Source organism: Natrix helvetica (genome assembly GCF_964273705.1).
Source record: "Natrix helvetica genome assembly, chromosome: 7".
Taxonomy (NCBI): Eukaryota; Metazoa; Chordata; class Lepidosauria; order Squamata; family Natricidae; genus Natrix; species Natrix helvetica.
In genome coordinates, this window is record NC_138558.1 from 4,051,152 (window position 1) to 4,071,171 (window position 20,020).

Sequence of the window (20,020 nt, forward strand, 5' to 3'; positions counted from 1 at the left end):
AAAATCGGTAATTTCAAGAACTTAGGAAAACTTCTTTAGGTTACAACTTTGGCCTCCAACACTGGAGGTTTTTAAGAACCATTTGTCTGGAATGGACATTTCGTTTACTGACCATTCAAAGTTACGCCGCCTCTGAAAAAAGTGACTTTGGACCGTTTTTCATCCTTACGACCGTTGCAGCATCCCCATGGTCACGAGGTCAAAATTCAGACACTTGCAACTGACTCACATTTACGACGGTCACAATATCCCGGGATCACACGATCCCCTTTTGCCACCATCTTATGAGCAATGTCAGTGGGAAGCCAGACTCACTTAACAACTGGGTTACCAACTTATCAACTGCAGAGATTCACTTAACTGCAGTGCTATTAACTTAAGAACAGCAGTGATTGACTTAACAGCTGTGCCAAGAAAGGTCGTAAAACGGGGCAAATTCACTTAACAAATGTTTCTCTCAGCAACAGGAAAGCTTGGCTCAATTACGGTTGTAAGTCGAGGACTACTTGTATTAAAAAAAATGTGCCTTTATTCCATCACCTCCTCTATATTAATATTGTGTGGGAAGGGAAAAGGAAGAAAAAAGTACAGGTTGAAGTAACATTTCTTAATTTATCTAGTTTTCTTTGTTCAATTTTTCCGCTGAGAAACTTCTTTTAAAGGCAAATTATTCTTTAATGCAAAATGACGGCAGACAATGCGAGCAACACCTGCTGAAACAGAATAAAACAATGGCACAGAGAACAAACGGACAAATTTTAAGTCCTTTGGAAGTTGGTGAATTTTTAAAGCTTTTGCATGTACTCTACTTTCCTTTCTTGGTACTTTGGGAGAGAAAATAATGAAGGAATAAATTGCCTTCTTCCTTTCGAAATGCAAAAGATCATACATTTGAATGTAATTTATGACCACTGTAGTCCTTGACTTGCAACCACAATTGGGAGCAGAAGTTTGTTTTCCAAGGAAGATGATCGTTAAGGGATCTGTGCCTGATTTTATGACCTTTTTTTGCCAGGGCTGTTAAGCAAATCACTGCATTTGTTTAGTGAATGGCGCCGTCCTTAAGCGAATCCTGCTTACCCTGTTGACTTTGCTCATCAGGCGCCAGCTGGGAAAGTCACAAAGGACCCCAAAAGTTGCAATGGTCATAACTCCGTCAAGCTCAGCACCCAAAATTTGATCACATGACTCCAGGAATGCTGCAGCGGTCATAAGTGCGAGGACCGGTTGCAAGTCACGCTGTCGTAACTTCTGACGGTTGCTACGTGAACGGTTGCCAGACTGTCGAGGTCAACCTGTGTAGGTAGGCTTCAACATACCTACTTAGCAACTTAGGTTGCTAAATGAAAGATTTGTTAAGGGAGCTTTGTCCCTTTTTTACGACCTTTCTCGCCACGGTTGTTAAGTCAATCGCTACGCTCGTCAAGCTAGTCGCAGAGTTGTTAAGTGAACCTGACTTCCCCATTGAATTTGCTGCTCAGAAGGTCGCCTGACCGCAACTGTCATAAGTACATGCCAGTTGCCGAGCGTCTGAATTTTAATCGTGTGACCACAAGGATGCTGCATTTGGTCGTAAACGTGAAATATGGTCGTAAATCCTTCCCCCCCCCCCCCCCAATGTCATCGTAACTTCCAACGGTCATTTTAAGCCAAGCACTACCTTGGGTATGTATTTTTACTCACATACTACATTCGGTTGCAGGAACTGGGTATGTCTCGTTTAATAGAAAGAAGGACTAGGGGAGACATGATAGCAGTCTTCCAATGTCTCAGGGGTTGCCACAAAGAAGAGGGAGTCAAACTATTCTCCAAGGCACCTGAGGGCAGGACAAGAAGCAACGGGTGGAAACTAACCAAGGAGAGAAGCAACTTAGAACTGAGGAGAAATTTCCTGACAGTGAGAACAATTAATCAGTGGAACAGCTTGCCTCCGGAAGTTGTGAATGCCCCAACACTGGAAGTCTTTAAGAAGATGTTGGATAGCCATTTGTCTGAAACGGTATAGGGTCTCCTGCCTGTGCAGGGGGTTGGACTAGAAGACCTCCAAGGTCCCTTCCAACTCTGCTATTGTATTGTATTCCCGAAAGCTTTAATGAATCCTTACAATGGGGAATTTCTTGGTAGCAAAAAGGGACATTTTGTTCGACATGAGGCATGTGCATATACACACTTTCAAGTTCCAAACATTTTTGGATTCAAACCACCCTATTTTGAAGCATTCAGGTATGGTGGGTTTTTCCTTTCTTCTTTTCACCTTCTAGTTTGAAGGTTTCAATTATGTGGAGGTAATTTTGCTGGAAAAGACAATTTTAGCCGTTTCTCGGCTGTGGGCTGGGCGTGCGAGAAGATTTCTCTTTAACAAGTCCCCCAAGGAAGTGTTGGGGAAAAATTTCTGAGGGGAAGTTGGAGGCATTAACTGACATATATGTGAGTTACCTACAGCCAGGAATGCTCACTGCCCAAAAAATAAATGTAAATAAATAAATAAATAAATTTAACTTAAATCAAAACGCCTTCGAGCCGGCATGTCCAACCTTGGCAGCTTTAAAACTGGCGGACTTCAGCTCCCAGAATTCCCCAGCTGGCCATGTCAGTGGGGGAAGCCAGATTGGCTTAACGACCGCATGATCCACTTAACAATGGCAGTACTCTGCTTAACAACCGTGGTGAGAAAGGTCATAAAAAGGAGTAAAGCTCACTGCTTTGCTCAGCTGTTCAAATTTGGGGCTCCATTGTAGTCGTGGATTAGCTGTATATTCTTTCACATCTTTAATCCAAGGAATATCTTTCTATCATGGACTCTTGCCCAATTTTCAGGGCCGTTATGGCAAACCTATGTCATGCGTGTCACGTGTAGTATTCAGAGCCCGCTCTGCAGGGACGCGCACCGTTGCCCCAGCTCAGTTCCACTGCGCATGTGTGCGTACCTCCTGCCGGCCTGCTGATTTTTGGGTCTCGGTTGTGCATGCGCGGGGAGCGGAGCGCATGAGGGAGATGCGTTTTTGGTCCCAGGAGGCTGCAGGGAAGCCTACTAGGCCCAAAATGGGGCACGGGGGTTGCGCATACCTACACAGGGCTGTGTGGCATACGGGGGTGGCGTCGCTTGCGCATTGCATTATGCCACTTTCGGCCCACGATGACAAAAAGATCAGCCGCCATCACTGAACTAGAGGGAATATGGTACATGGCGGACATTTTCCAATCTTTTTTTTTTTTTTGATTCCTTGACTTAGCCACAGTTCATTTTGTGACGGTTCAAAGTTACAACCGCCTTGAAAATAGTGACTCACGGCCGTTTTTCACATTTGCGACCGTTTCAGCATCCCCGTGGTCGCACGATTAAAATTCAGGCACTTGGCAACTGACTCGTATTTACGACAGTTCCAGGGTCACCGGGACACCTTTTGCGACCTTCTGATAAAACAGAGTCAATGGGGAAGCCAGATTCCCGTAGCAAGCGGGTTACTCACTTAGCAAACGCATGCTATTCACTTAAGAACAGCAGTGAGTCACTTAACAACGGTTAACAACGATGGCCAGGAAGGTCATAACACGGGGGCAAAAAACTCACTTAACGGCTGTCTCGCTTACCAGTGGAAATTTGGGGTTCCGTTGTGGTCGTAAGACGAGGACCTCTTGTATAATTTATCCTCCTGCTGCAGTTCATAAGGAGTTAACCTGACTCTTGCTTTGTCTCTTAGCATAATGCCAGACTCTGAGAATTTAAGAAAATTTAATTATTCTTCCAAGATCATGTTCTAAAGAGATTCTTCCTCTCCTACCCGCTTAGAGGGTTCCCTCCCTTCTCTCTTGCCTCTTTGATGATAGGAAAGATGCTTTTTTTATTGTGCAAATGTTCTCTTTAATTAAACGCAGGCAACTCCTTCGCTATAAGGATTGGGGTAATTCATTCACTGAGTAACGCAGGAGCTAAATAATGGTTTAATTGGGCTTTTTGGAAGGGCTCAGGAAGCTAAAGTACGTAGGCCAGAGATGTTCTCCTATATTTTGGTCTACTGATGCTCATCAATTTGGAGTGAGAGGGGGGGGGAATGACAATTGAAATGTTTTCATAGCATAGTAGAGGAGGTCAGCTTCTTATTTAATAGGGAAGTGGCCCAATATTTTATGTATCTTCACCTTCAACCACAGCCCTGTGAGGTAGGCTGGGCTGAGAAAGGGTGATTGGCTCAAAGTCACCCATCCGGTTTTCATGCCTAAGGCAGGACTAGAACTCACTATCTCCTGGTGGTTGGCCCAAAGTCACCCAGCCGGCTTTCATGCCTAAGGCAGGACTAGAACTCACCGTCTCCTGGTGGTTGGGCCAGAGTCACCCAGCCAGCTTTCATGCCTAAGGCAGGACTAGAACTCACTGTCTCCTGGTGATTGGCCCAAAGTCACCCAGCCGGCTTTCATGCCTAAGGCAGGACTAGAACTCACCGTCTCCTGGTGGTTGGCCCAAAGTCACCCAGCCAGCTTTCATGCCTAAGGCAGGACTAGAACTCACCGTCTCCTGGTGGTTGGGCCAGAGTCACCTAGCTTGCTTTCATGCCTAAGGTGGGACTAGAACTCACCGTCTCCTGGTGGTTGGCCCAAAGTTACCCAGCTGGCTTTCATGCCTAAGGTGGGACTATAACTCACTGTCTCCTGGTGATTGGCTGAAAGTCACCCAGCTGGCTTTCATGCCTAAGGCAGCACTAGAACTCATTGTCTCCTGGTTTCTAGCTGAGCACCTTAACTGCTTCACCAAACTGGTTCTCTAATCTCGAGGATCACCCAAAAAACTCCCAACAATCTGGGTCCTCATTTTACCGATCTCGGAAGGACGGAAGGCTGAGTCAACCTTGAGCCGGTGAGGATCAAATCCCTGGCAGTCAGCAGAATTAGCCTGCAATGCTGCAGTCTAACCACTGTGCCAGCTGGAATGGGTATAGGGCAATGTTGGCGAACCTTTTTGGCACCGAGTGTGTGCGTGGGGGACTGCCAAAAACTGAAAGAGCAGCTTGTGTGCGGGTCACTTGGTCTTCTGATTTCTGGCGTGCATGTGCATGTGAAGAATAGCTGGCTGGCATGCATATGCGCACCAGAAACTTGAAGCTGAGATTCCTGGCGTGCCCATGCACACTAGGGAGCTGCTCTTCTGGTATCCGATGCTCCCTCATGCACAAAGATGCGCTGGAACCCACAAGGGCAACGGGCAACGGCTAGTGTGCCCGGAGAGATGGCTCTGCGTGCCACTTCCTGCACGTGTGCCATAGGTTTGCCATCACTGGCATAGGGTCTCCTGCTTGAGAAGGGGTTAGACTAGAAGACCTCTGGGTCCCTTCCAAAATCAGTTCTTCTGTACTAAATTGGCAAATGGCCACTTGGCTTTTGTGCCAGCCATTTGTCTCGGGATGACACGTTTCCCCATCTCCGCAGGAGCCATAAATGCACCCAGAAGCACTGAATTATTTCTGAAAGTGATTTAAAAGTAATTTTATGCCTCCCGCTTGGACGGGAGACAACTTCCACATTAGCAGGACTGAATTATCGTGTGTAATCCAGGTCATTATCAAACAATGGTTTTAAAAGAGCAGGGTTTTTTTATTTCCAAGGGTCGAAAAACATCATGATTTACTAGAAAGCTAAGCTCTGGGGTGATGTAAGCGATATTTTTTCCCCATCATCATTATTTTCTATGCTATATATATATGCTCCCTTCCATATTTGGGCGTACCAGGGGTTGTGACACAATACATACCTATTTCCCTGTCTTACCTGATAAAGGAGGAGAGCCTGTGGCTTAGTGGCTAATACAACTGCCTAATATGTAATACAGCCCAGGTTCGATTCCCAGTAAGGGTATGGCTAACTGATGAGAGCTAAATAGCTTGAAATAGATCTATACTAGTCTCCCTTTATTTATTTATCAGCACAAATGTGACACAATACATTATATGTATGTATGTACGTACGTACGTACGTACGCACGCACACACACACACACACACAGCTGTGGGTGTGTATGTTCCAGCATAACTCTGGAACGCCTTGAATAATTTCAACCAAACTTGGTACACAGATGACTTACTCTCTGGAAACAAATACTGTGGGGGTAAGATACCCCTAACACTCCTCGGAGGAGGTGTTCTGTTAAGATACAGCCTGGTGTGCCTTAAATGGCTCTTACTGTACTGCCCTAAAATGGCTTCTACTGTGCAGCGGTGGAGTTGCCATGGTAACGGCTTCACAGTACTCCACAAGGGGGCTCCCTCTGCTAAGGGGGAAAATTCAACATTAGAAATTACTTTTGATCCGGACATTCCTCTTCCCCACCCCCTCACCCCAGTTTTGCCGCAGAAACCTCCAAGAATTTTTGATAATGACTTTTGGTCATCAAAAAACTCTAAAAAGTGATGATGAAAGCATTTTGGCAACTGGTGGATCTGGAGAGTTATTTATAGCATTGCCCGGGTATTTATGTCAGGTTGGATTTAGCAGAGGGATCCCCTTGTGGAGTACTGTGAAGCCGTTACCATGACAATTCTACTGCACTGCACAGTAGAAGCCATTTTAAGGCACAACAGGCTGTATCTTAACAGAACACACACACTGAGGGGTGTTAGGGGCGTCTTACCCCCACGGTATTTTTTTCCAGAGAGTAAGTTATCTGTGTACCAAGTTTGATTGAAATTGCTCGAGGCGTTTCAGAGTTATGCTGGAAAACACACACATACACACACACACACACACACACACACAGAGTGAGTGGGGGAGAGAGATAAATTTCCACCTTTCTCTTGCCCAATATCAAGAGTGTTGGACAACTTTCGTTTTGGCTCTGAAAGCTCAGTTTCCATCTGCTTTCGTATTATAAATGGACGGATCTGCCATCAAGGTTTTTTTTCTTTTTCTTTTTACTTCTGACAAGTGTGAGAACTTCACTTCGCACTTCAGGATGCTTCCTACAGAGCCTTGTCAGGACCCTGTAATTTCATCCTTAAAATGTAATTCATGTATTAATTTTTTTTGAGCCAAGCTATGAAATCTCAGCTGTTTGCAGATCGCAAGGAGCTGGGTGGATGGGTTCCTTGGATTTCGGGTCAGTTAAGGCCTCTGATAAGATACTTATAGGAGACTTCCAGATTTTGTAAGCTGTGATTGTGTCACGGCAAATCTCAGGGGCTGAAGTGATGTCAAAAAAGAGACACCACCACCCCTCATTCATTTAGGGATCATTCGAAGTTACAACCGCACCCCAAAAAAGCAACTTACAACCATCCCTGCTCTATTTAGGCACGTTTTCAAGGCTCACGCATGATCAAAGCACATGGGCGGAAGGCCAAGTACATGCGTAGATGTGCACCACTGACATTTGCAGACAGGTAGGGAAAGTAAGTGAATGCCACCCCTGCTTACAACCACTTTTCACACTTAACGACTCTTGCAACATCTCCACCGTGGCCTGGAGATCCAGATGCTTGGCAACTGGCTCGTATTTACGACGGTTGGGGTGTCCCGCGGCCGCCTTTTGTGACCCTCTTGACAAGTCAAAGTCAACGGGGAAGCTGTTGTTACTATCTTAACGAAGGCAAGGATTCGCTTAACAACGGTGGCAAGAAAGGTCTTAAAAGTGGGACAAAATTCACTTAACCGCTGTCTCACTTAGCAACAGGAAATTTGGGGACTCCATTGTGGTCATTAAGCCGAGGACTGCCTATAATATTTTTCGCTAGAAGGTAATGCTTTGAGGAACGCAGCGTTTCCCAAAGATAGTAATAAAAAAAAAAATATGGCTTTTTCTCCCCCCTCCAAGATGGGATAAATGTTATTGCTATTGAGTAAAAGTGGAAGCTGTGTCATCTTAGTGGATGCAAAGAACAAAATCCCGAATTGCAAATAGAGCATTAAGCAGTTCCCCTCACTCACCGATTTGAGCTCATGAATATAGATGAAGAGCTCAAAGCATCTAAGAAGCCAGAGGTTTTGACAGATAACCTGAGTTGCACCAGAAATTCTCTTGCATCTGCTCTCCGTAATTGCAACACACGGACGTTTCTGCCAGAAATGGACACGCAACCAACTTTTTTTACCGATTGATCATCTTCAGCCATCCTCAGTGGAGCTGACCAAAGTGTTCTCACCTAGGCTTCCCAAGAGCCTGAAGCAAACTCCTTGTCCTGGCAAAAACCTTTTTAAATTAATTGACTGTGAATTCTGCTCATTCACAGCCAGCAAAGTCTTTCGAGGGAGGATTTACAGTCACAGACCTTCTCTGGCTTGGAGAGCTGCCAGGCCGATATCTGCAGAACTTGGCCAGGAGTCCTGGAGAGTCATGAACCAATGAAGCGAACTGATGGTCTTCTGCAAACTCCACTCCCCTTTCGCTCCCCTTTTATTCCCTCTGGGAGGGGCCATTCATCGTCCACCTGTGGCCTTACTCCCAAGTCAACCCCTGTTCTTTAGCGGTTCCCTTCGCCTGGCAACTCTGCGCATGCGCACACTGGGAACAGGCTCCAGCTGTTCTGCCTCACTGATGTCTGACTCCGAAGGCAGCTGATAACTGGCATACGGCTCTGGCCCCCTCTCTGCCTCCGACACAGAGCCCTCATCAGAGCCTTCCCCAGACTCCAGGACTGGCCCAGGTTCCTCCCCAACCTCCTCAAGTACCATGGACTCCACAGTCGTCCCCTTCCTCCTCCTCCTCCTCTCTGCAAAGCCTTCTAGCACTGACGATGTTACCTAGTTGGTCCATGAAATGTCTGCAAGAGAGCAACCAAGCTCAGAGAGCCCCAAGGAGCCCTCACTTATCCTCTTCCTCTTCCTCCTCAAACCCCATTCCCTTCTAGCACTGATGATGTTACCTAGTCGGGTCACGAAACGTCTGCCAGAGAACATCCAAAACTTAGACAGCTCAGAAACCACCAAGGACCCCATGTTTGTGCATAGACCCCCAGAGACAAGATAAATCAATTTCCATCTCTGTTAACGTTCTCCATAATTCTCCCCCCGCCTCCCCATTAGGGGGCTAATGGATCACTCCATCACAATCCTTGTAAGAAATAAGCGTTTGATGCATGAGTGGTACATATTCTGTACAAATTATAAAGGTCTTTCCTATTGTGTTTCCCCGAAAATAAGACATGGTCTTATTTTCTTTTGACACCCCCCCCCCCGAAATAAGTGCTTGGCTTTATTTTCAGGGAAGTCTTATTATTTTTGAGGCGCAGGAGGCAGCAAGCGTGGTCACCTCATGGCTGCTGCTGTGTTGCAATATTTTCGGGGAGGGCTTATTTTGGGGGTGGGTGGGCTTATTTTAGCGCATGCGCTCCAAAGCCCGATTGGGCTTATTATCTGGGGAGGTCTTATTTTGGGGGAAACAGGGTAGTTGGTCCTCTGTTCACTGGTCCATCGTGGAAACCAGGCCTAATTGTGTCTTCCTTTCAAGCCAACTAACTTCCTTCCCAGAAAAGGACCGCTAGCCATCTTCTCCAACCGATCCTGCCGGAATAACCCTATTATCTCGTTTTGACAGTTGCACTATAAAATCACTCCAGAGACGTCATGTTTGCATCAGCCGGCTCGAAAGACCCCAGAACTGGGGGGAGAATTCCTGTGAAGTGAGGTTCGTCATTTTGGTCCTGGCGCCTCCGAAAATGGTAGGTGGACTTTCCTTCTGGACTGGTGTGAGTTGATCTTCCTTGCCTTTGGGGGGGCGGGGGGAATGTCGAAGCAGAATTCACCCTATTTCAAGCGACGGTGAAAGGACTCCATGCGGAATATCAGGCTTATATATGAAGTCTGTGCCATGATCCAATAACACAGGGGCCTGTAGTAGGTTTTAAGACTTGTGGACTTCAACTCCCAGAATTCCATCTGGGGAATAGGATAGGATAGGATATGGAATAGATTAAAATAGAATAGAATAAGGATAGGAATAGGAATGGAATAGAATAGGATAAGGATAAGGATAGGATAGGATAGAATATAGGATAGAATAAGGAATAGAATAGAAATAGGAATAGAATAGAATAAATCCTATAGAATAGAATAAATATTATAGAATAGAATAGAATAGAATACTATAGAATAGAATAAAATAGAATAGAATAGAATAACAGTTGGAAGGGAGCTTGGAGGTCTTCTAGTCCAACCCCCTGCTTAGGCAGGAAACCCTATACCGTTTCAGACAAATGGCTATCCAACATCTTCTTAAAGACTTCCAGTGTTGGAGCTTTCACAACTTCTGGAGGCAAGGAGTTCCACTGGTTCATTGTTCCCACTGTCAGGAAATTTCTCCTTAGTTCTAGGTTGCTTCTCTCCTGGATTAGTTTCCACCCATTGCTTCTTGTTCTACCCTCAGGTGCCTTGGAGAATAGTTTGACTCCCTCTTCTTTGTGGCAACCCCTGAGATATTGGAAGACTGCTATCATGTCTCCCCTAGCCCTTCTTTTCATCAAACTAGACATACCCAGTTCCTGCAACCGTTCTTCATATGTTTTAGTCTCCAGTCCCCTAATCCTCTTTGTTGCTCTTCTCTGCACTCTTTCTAGAGTCTCCGCATCTTTTCTACATCGTGGCGACCAAAACTGAATGCAAATATTCCAAGTGTGGCCTTACCAAGGCCTTATAAAGTGGTATTAACCCTTCACCTGATCTTGATTCTATCCCTCTGTTTATGCAGCCTAGAACTGTGTTGGCTTTTTTGGCAGCTGCTGCCCACGGCTGGCTCCTATTTAAGTGATTGTCCACTAGGACTCCAAAACCCCCTTTACAATTACTGCTATTGAGCAAGGTACCACCTATACTGTACCTGTGCATTTCGTTTTTCTTGCCTAAACCTTACTCTTCTCACCATTGAATTTCATTTCTTCAAACTCTCCCCAATGTAGAACCTTCCTTTTCTCACCATTGAATTTCATTTTATTAGATAGTGCCCAATGTTCAAGTTTGTCAAGATCCTTCTGTATCTTAAGCCTGTCTTCTGGAGTGTTGGCTATTCCTGCCAGCTTGGTGTCATCTGCAAATTTGATGAGTTCCCCATCTATCCCCTCATCTAAATCATTGATGAGTTGATGGGAGTTGATGGCTACGTGTTTTAAATTTATCAAGTTTGAGAAACACTAGAAGAGATTGGACAGCCATTTGTCCAGAATGGCTCTTGGGCCGAGGGGTGGACTAGAAGACCTCCAAGGTCCCTGCCAAGTCTATAGCTCTATATTCTGTAATCTAAAGTATCCTTTAAAGTTCTTACGTGAAGTGCTTATCTGAAGAAGTGATACAGGAATTTGGTACGGCTAATCTAGGAAAAAGAAGGACTAAGGATGACATGATAGCAGTCTTCCAATATCTCAGGGGCTGCCCCAAAGAAGAGGGAGTCAAGCTATTCTCCCAAACCCCTGAAGGCAGGATAAGAAGCAACGGATGGAAACTAATCAAGGAGAGAAGCAACCTAGAACTAAGAAATTTCTTAATGGTAAAGTCTTTAGAGATTCTCCATCATCCAGGTCATGCTTGCCCTAAAGGTGCTTTTTCAGGAGGCAACTGGACTTTCTTGTGGCTTTCTCCGAAGACGTTTCGCTTCTCATCCCAGAGGCTTCTTCAGTTCTACTATCCTGTCAGAGCTGAAGAAGCTTCTTGGATGAGAAGCGATACGTCTTCGAAGAAAAAAAACAAGGAAGTCCAGTTGCCTCCTGAAAAAAAGCACCCTGGGGATTCTTTACAGTGAGGGCAATTCACCAGTGGAACAGCTTGCCACCGTAAGTTAGTGGGTGCTTCATCCCTGGAGGTTTTTCAGAAGAGATTTTTGTCCTCTTAAATATGGTAATGTGTCTCCTGCTAGAACAAGGGTGTTTGGACCAGATGACCTCCAAGGTCCGTTCCAACTCTGATGATGTTCTGTGTCCTATGCTGCATAGCCTCAGCATACAGATTAACAGAGTTGGAAGGGACCTTGGAGGTCATCTAGTCCAACCCCCCTCCCCCCCGCCCAAGCAGGAGAACTTACACCATTTTTGACAGAGGACAGTTCAGTCTCTTCTTGAAAACCTCCAGGGATGAAGCTCCCACAACTTCTGAAGGCCAGCCATTCCACTGAATAACAGAGTTGGAAGGGACCTTGTAGGTCATCTAGTCCAACCCCCTGCCCAAGCAGGAGACCTTACACCATTTTTGACAGAGGACAGTTCAGTCTCTTCTTGGAAGCTTCCAGTTCCAGTACATGGAGGGAGAGGCCACCAAGGTCCAGTTAAAAGTTTCCACAGGTCCACTGGGCCAGCCACTTTCGTTAGATCTAGGATGAAGACGGAAAAACATGGAGCCGTCATAAAACATAATGTAGAATTTCACCTCCTCCATCCACAACTCTCTTGCTTTGCTTGTGTTTTCTTCCTCAGAAAAGTACCAAAACGGCAACCGAAGTGGGCCGGACTTTTGCCACAATGTTTTCGGACATCACCTTCCGGCAGAAACTTCTGGAAACCAAAACGGAAGAGGAATTCAAAGAAGCTTTGGTCCACCAGCGTCACTTGCTGATGGTGGTCAACCAGAGGCCCTCGGCGGTGACCGATGACCACAAAGCCCATGGTTCCAAACCCCTGAAGGTAGAGCAGGAGGGGCAAAGCGGGGGCCTTGTTTCAGGTTCTCGAAATACGACCATGTCTCTTAGAAAAGTTGGAAGTCTCCTGTTAAGTGAGGGATGGCTAACCTTTAAGAGAGCGCCCTCTCTTCCAGCACGGAGGGTGTTACCTAGTTTGGTAATGAAACATCTACAAGACAGTCACCAAGCTTAGAAAGCATCAAACACCCCAAAGTCGTCGCCCTCCTCTTCCTTCTCCTCCTCCCACATTCTGCAAATCCTTCTGCCTTCTAACACTGATGATGTTATCTAGTTGGGTAATGAAATGTCTGCAAAAAACCACCAAGCTCAGAGAGCACCAAGTATCCCACAGTTTCCCCCCCTCCTCTTCCTTCTCCTCCTTTTTCTCCTCCTCTCCACAATCCCCACTCCCTTCTAGCACTGATGATGTTACCTAGTTGGGTCATGAAACGCCTGCAGGAAAACCATTAACCTCAGAGAGCACCAAGGATCCCGCAGCTCTCCTCCTCCTTTCCCTCCTTCTCCTTCCTTCTCTCCTCTCCTCCTCCTTCCTCCCCTTCCTCTCCACAAGCCCCACTCCCTTCTAGCACTGATGACGTTCTCTAGTTGGGTCATGAAACGTCTGCAAGAAAACCACCAAGCTCAGAGAGCACCAAGGACCCCACAGTCCTCCTCCTCTTCCTCCCTCCTTCCCCCTCCTTCTCTCCTCTCCTCCTCCCCCCCCCCTTCCTCTCCGCAAGTCCCACTCTCTTCTAGCACTGATGATGTTACCTAGTTGGGTCATGAAACGTCTGCAAAAAACCAAACTCAGAGAGCACCAAGGACCCCACAGTCCTCCTCCTCCTCTCTGCAGACCCCTCTCCCTTGTGATACTGATGATGTTATCTAGCTTGGTAATGAAATGTCTGCAAGAAAACCACCAAGCTCAGAGACCCCATAATCATTGACCCCATAATCATTGTCCTCCTCCTCCTCCTCCTCCTCCTCCTCCTCCTCCTCTCCCTCCTATCTGCAAACCCTTCTCCCTTCTAGCACTGATGGTGTTATCTAGTTGGGTCATGAAATGTCTGAAGGAAAATCACCAAGCTCAGAGAGCACCAAGGACCTCACAGTCCCCCTCCTCCCCTCCGCAAATCCTCCCTCCTGTCATTGATGACATTACCTAGTTGGGCAATGAAACGTCTTCAAGGACACCCCCCAGCTCAAGAGAGCACCAAGGACCCCACAGTTCAGCCCCCAGCTTCCAAAATCCTCTTCTAAAACGCCCGCGTTGACGGTGGTTTCAGTGGCTTTGCGTGCAACCAGGCCAACCTTGCCTTTCGCGGTGGGGGGGGCGTCTTGAGACCTGGTGCCATTTTGGAAAGACCCCGTGTGTCGTTCCCCCTCCCCCCCACTCTGTTGCCCCCTCTCCCCATCCCCGGTCTTTTAAGTTCTTGCCAGCATGCAGTGCCCCCGTCGTCATTTCTTTGAATCCGCTGACTTTTTCCGTCTGGCTGGCTGCGCCGCGCTCTCTCTCTCTCTTTCTCCTTCAACAATAGAGGAGCATTTTTGCACCGAAATAACATTTCCTTCCTTCCCTCAGCTGCACGACTTCTGCAATGTCGGCAAAGGGATTTTTGATGACATCGCACGGAGGCTTCCAGTTTACGCTTTGGACTTCACCGACGGTAGGTGAGCGGTTGTCTACGGCCGGAGGGGGGGGAAGGAGAGCCCACATTACCCCCCGTGTGTCCTGTTTACCGGCGTCTGACGACTCGGCCTGGTTGTTGAAAGGAAAAGTGGAGCCCCGGGACAGCGGCGGGTTGTGAGAAGGTTCCCCATGTCCTCAGCCAAAAGGGAAGCCCCGGGACCCCCTCGAGGGTTATCCAGGTGGGCAAAGAAGTTGACACGCAGGGGGCAAAACAGAATATTGTTATTATTCCGTGCACAACATTCCCAGAGTCACGTTTTAAACAGTTCGAGGGGTCCTTGGTGCTCCCTGAACTTGTTTTTTTTTTTTTGCAGATGTTTCATTTACCAAACTAGGTTAATGTTTATCGGGTGCACTAAATACCTGCACCAACCCCCCCCCCCCCCATTGTCTTCTAACGTAGCATTGATGCTGTTACGTAGCTTGGTAATGAAATGTCTGTAAGAAAACCACCAAATTCAGAGAGCACCCAGGATCCCACAGTTCTCTTTCTCCTCCTCCTCCTCCTCTTCTCTGCAAACCTCACCCCCTTCTAGCATTGATGCTGTTACCTAGTTTGGTAATGAAACGTCTGCAAGAAAACCACTAGGCTCAGAGAGCACCAAAGACCCCTCCTCCTCCTCCTCTCTGCAAACCTCATCCCCTTCTAGCATTGATGCTGTTACCTAGTTTGGTAACGAAACGTCTGCAAGAAAACCACTAGGCTCAGAGAGCACCAAAGACCCCTCCTCCTCCTCCTCTCTGCAAACCTCATCCCCTTCTAGCATTGATGCTGTTACCTAGTTTGGTAACGAAACGTCTGCAAGAAAACCACTAGGCTCAGAGAGCACCAAAGACCCCTCCTCCTCCTCCTCTCTGCAAACCTCACCCCCTTCTAGCATTGATGCTGTTACCTAGTTTGGTAACGAAACGTCTGCAAGAAAACCACTAGGCTCAGAGAGCACCAAAGACCCCTCCTCCTCCTCCTCTCTGCAAACCTCATCCCCTTCTAGCATTGATGCTGTTACCTAGTTTGGTAACGAAACGTCTGCAAGAAAACCACTAGGCTCAGAGAGCACCAAAGACCCCTCCTCCTCCTCTTCTCTGCAAACCTCACCCCCTTCTAGCATTGATGCTGTTACCTGATTTGGTAACGAGACGTCTGCAAGAAAACCGCTAAGAGAGCACCAAGGATCCCACAGTTCTCTTCCTCCTCCCTTCCTCCTCTTCCTCCCCTTCTAGCATTGATGCTGTAACCTAATTTGGTAACGAAACGTCTGCAAGAAAACCACCAAGCTCAGAGAGCACCAAGGACCCCAAAGTCCTCCCCTCCTCCTCCTCCCCCCTCCTCCTTCCCTCCTCCCCCTCCTCTCCTTCTCCCCTCCTCCTCCCCTCCTCCTCCCCCCTCCTCCTTCCCTCCTCCTCCCCCTCCTCTCCTTCTCCCCTCCTCCTCCTCCCCCCTCCTCCTTCCCTCCTCCTCCCCCTCCTCTCCTTCTCCCCTCCTCCTCCTCCCCCTTCCTCCCCTCCTCTCCTTCTCCATCTCCCCCCTCCTCCTCCTCCTCCCCTCCTCCTCCCCCCTGCACTCCTTCTCCATCTCCCCCCTCCTCCCCTCCTCCTCCCCCCTCCTCTCCTTCTCCACCTCCCCCCCTCCTCCTCCCCACTCCTCTCCTCCTCCTCCTCCCCCCACCTCCTTCTCTTCCTCCCCCCTCCTCCCTGCCTCCTCTTCCTCCCCTCCTCTCCTTCTCCATCTCCCCCCTCCTCCTCCTCCTCCCCTCCTCCTCCCCCCTGCTCTCCTTCTCCATCTCCCCCCTCCTCCCCTCCTCCTCCCCCCTCCTCTCCTTCTCCACCTCCCCCCCTCCTCCTCCCCACTCCTCTCCTCCTCCTCCTCCCCCCACCTCCTTCTCTTCCTCCCCCCTCCTCCCCGCCTCCTCTTCCTCCCCGCTCAAGGTAAAACATTGTTGACACCATCCAGAACAAATGATTGTCTAGTCTCTTCTTTAAAACCTCCAGTGATGGAGCACCCACAATTTCTGGTGGCAAGCTGTCCCACCGGTTAATTGTCCTGACCGTCAGGAAATTCCTCCTTAGTTCCAGGTTGCTTCTCTCCTCGATTAGTTTCCACCCGTTGTTTCTTGTCCTGCCCTCAGGGGCTTTGGAGAACAGGTTGACCCCCCCCCCCTTTCTTCTTTGGGGCAGCCCTTCCAGCGTCTGATGATAGCTCTCATCCTGTCCTCTTCATCCTTCTCTTTCTTCCACTGGACATATGTAGCCCCCTTAACCTTAACCGTACATTGTACATTTATTAATCCCGAGAGGTGGAGGAAGCGGAGACTCAGGGGGTTTTTAGTTAGTTGTTTTTTAAATATTTGTAGGGGGGGGGTTCAGGGGTTGTGGGGCGGGTGGGTCTCAGATCAGGAGCGATGTGAGAGCCGGGCCCCCAGGTGTGGTCGCGAGCAGAAGGGGCGGAAGGGAGGAGGAGGGGGAGGACATCATTCCTATACAGGGCTCTTTAATTCCAACAGTCGCAGGGAGGGGCAGATACGAGGACAATTTAAGAACTTACAGTCGGTTGGGAGACCGTGGTTGCTGGTTACACCCGGTCGCTTGTACCAACCCCCGCGTTCTAGGTGGTCAAGAGTCACAGACCCAGGGCCTAAGGCTGTTGTTATGCAATGCGAGGTCCGTTGTTAACAAGGCCCCCCTCATTCACGATCTAATTTTAGAGGGGGAGCCGGACCTCGCGGGAATAACGGAGACCTGGTTGGGCCACGAGGGAGGTCGTCCCCTAGTGGAAATGTGCCCACCAGGATACCGAGCATTTCACCAGCCCCGGGCCCAGGGAAGGGGCGGTGGGGTGGCAGCAATTATTCGGGAGGATCTAGAGCCGAGGGAGTCTACTGTGCCACAGACGTCCGGATGTGAAGCCCTTGTTGTGAAATGGGGGCCTGGGAGACAGTTGGGCCTGCTGATAGTATACCTGGCTCCTCGCTATACATCAGCGGCCCTGCCTGAACTCCTTGAGCTGATCGCATCGGTGGCGGTTGAGACCCCCAAACTTTTAGTGATGGGGGATTTTAACCTGCCGTCGGTGGGAGAAGCATCAGAGGGGGTTCGGGAGTTCATGGCTTCCATGACAGCCATGGACCTGACTCAAATGATTCAGGGCCCAACACACGAGGGAGGTCACACTCTGGACCTTGTTTTTGTCTCTGGCCAGTGGCTGAGTGATCTGGGAGGAGGTGACTTAACCATCACTCCCCTGTCATGGTCAGACCACTCACTCCTTCGTCTTGACTTCCCTGGTGCTACCTCCCGCCGCGGGGAGGCGGAACAAGAAAGTTCCAGATGGTTCCGCCCCAGGCGCCTGATGGAACCTGATAGGTTCCAGAGGGAGCTTGGGCCACCTCCTGTAACCTTGACCCGCCCCCGGGTAGGGGACCTGGTGGTTGCGTGGAATAATGCAACTACCGGGGCCTTGAACCGGATGGCGCCTTTGCGGCCTCTCCGGCGGCAACGATCCACCCTGGCCCCTTGGTTTACCGAGGAGCTGAGGGTGATGAAATGCCGCAAGAGACGTCTAGAGAGTCGTTGGAGATCCTCTCGCTCCGAATTTGATCGAACACAGGTACGAGCCCATTTAAGGACGTACCTTGTGGCATTGAGAATGGCCAAACGTCAATACTGTGCCACTCTCATTGCATCCGCGGAGAACCGCCCTGCCGCCCTGTTTCGGGTGTCCCGCTCCCTCTTGTTTCAGAGGCCGCGGGAGGCCCCTCTACAGGGCAGGGCAGAGGAATTTGGTAAATATCTGCAGGATAAAATCGCTCAAATCCGGAGAGACTGGGTTCCTGTCAGTGATCCAGTGGAGACGCCCATGGCGAGTCTTGAGGTTTCTATCTGGGAGGAGTTTGACTCGGTTGCCTCGAGGATTTGGACAGATTGCGTGGACGACTGCGACCCACCACATGTTTATTGGACCCGTGTCCCTCCTGGCTTGTACTGGCATCCTGGGAGGTTACACGAGACTGGCTCCTGGGCCTAGTGAATGCTTCGTTGGGAGAGGGGTCTCTCCCGGCCGCCTTGAAAGAGGCGGTGGTGAGACCCTTGCTCAAGAAGCCTTCCCTGGACCCTTTGGAGCTGGCTAATTATCGTCCTGTCTCCAACCTTCCCTTCTTGGCGAAGGTTGTAGAGAGTGTGGTGGCCTACCAGTTCCCACGACATCTGGAGGAAAATGATTATCTAGACCCGCGCCAGTCCGGCTTCCGCCCCGGTCACAGCACGGAGACGGCCTTGGTCGCGTTGGTGGATGATCTCTGGAGGGCCAGAGATAGAGGTTGTTCCTCTATCCTGGTCCTATTAGACCTCTCGGCGGCTTTTGATACCATCGACCATGGTATCCTGCTGCGCCGGCTGGAGGGGCTGGGGGTCCGGGGCACCGTTTTGCGGTGGTTCGGCTCCTACCTTTCTGACCGGACGCAGCGTGTGTTGACAGGAGAAGAGAGGTCGACCCTACGCCCCCTTACCTGTGGGGTGCCACAGGGGTCGGTCCTCTCGCCACTCCTGTTCAACACATATATGAAGCCGCTGGGTGAGATCATCCGTGGTTTCGGGGTGGGATACCATCTGTACGCTGATGATACTCAGCTGTACTTTTCCACCCCGAACCACCCCAACGAGGCCATCGAAGTGATGTCCCGGTGTGTGGAAGCCGTACGGATCTGGATGGATGACAACCGACTCAAGCTCAACCCTTCCAAGACGGAGTGGCTGTGGGTACCAGCCCCCCGGTTCAGCCAATTAATTCCATCATTGGCCATTGGGGGCATCCATCTTGCCCCCGTGGAGCGGGCGCGCAATTTGGGCGTCCTCCTAGATGCCCGGCTGTCCATGGATGACCATGTGACAGCCGTGGCAAGGGGGGCGTTCCACCAGGTTCGCCTGGTGCGCCAATTGCGCCCCCTACTGGACCGGGATGCCTTGCGCACAGTCACTCATGCGCTGGTGACGTCTCGCTTGGACTACTGTAACGCTCTCTACATGGGGCTTCCCTTGAAATGCACCCGGAGGCTGCAGTTGGTCCAGAACGCAGCCGCGCGGGTAATTATGGGGAGTACTAGGTACTCCCACGTGACACCGCTCCTGCGCGAGCTGCACTGGCTTCCTGTGGCCTATCGGGTGCGTTTCAAGGTTTTGATAACTATCTTTAAAGCGCTCCATGGCTTAGGACCTAGTTACTTGCGGGATCGTATTCTGCCCCATACATCCCTGCGACCAATTCGCTCGCACAGAGAGGGGCTCCTCCAGGTGCCGTCCGCTAGACAATGTCGTGGGGCGGCGCCTAGGAGTAGAGCCTTCTCTGTGGCGGGCCCAGCCCTGTGGAATGACCTCCCTCCGGATATTAGGAATACCTCTGACCTCCGCTCCTTCCGTATTAAGCTTAAGACCCACCTATTCCAAGCAGCTGGCCTGGCTCAACTTTGATTTAACCATATCGCTCCTGACGGGTTTTTAACTGGGTATTTTAATTTACATTTAATTTTTAGGGGTTTTAAATACAGTATTTTAATTGTTTTTATTAATCGATCTCCTCCTTATATATATGTATGTATGTTTTAGTGTACCTTGTTATATGTTTGTTTTGTTTGCATATTTATTTCGAATGTTTTGTTGTACGCCGCCCCGAGTCCTTCGGGAGAGGGCGCGGCTAAGAAATAAATATATTATTATTATTATTATTATTACATCCTACGTAGAAATGCACAGCTGCCCTT

The 20,020-nt window shown here is 49.1% G+C and overlaps 1 protein-coding gene across 1 annotated transcript in view; it reads left to right on the top strand.

Moving 5' to 3' along the window:
* Positions 1 to 20,020, top strand: part of SLC4A11 (solute carrier family 4 member 11) — a 166,319-nt gene that overhangs the window by 103,587 nt on the left and 42,712 nt on the right. The window contains exons 7-9 of the mRNA XM_081960283.1: positions 9,518 to 9,641; positions 12,378 to 12,584; positions 14,163 to 14,251. Of these exons, the coding sequence (XP_081816409.1) occupies positions 9,518 to 9,641; positions 12,378 to 12,584; positions 14,163 to 14,251 (420 nt within the window). The remainder of the gene's footprint in view (positions 1 to 9,517; positions 9,642 to 12,377; positions 12,585 to 14,162; positions 14,252 to 20,020) is intronic.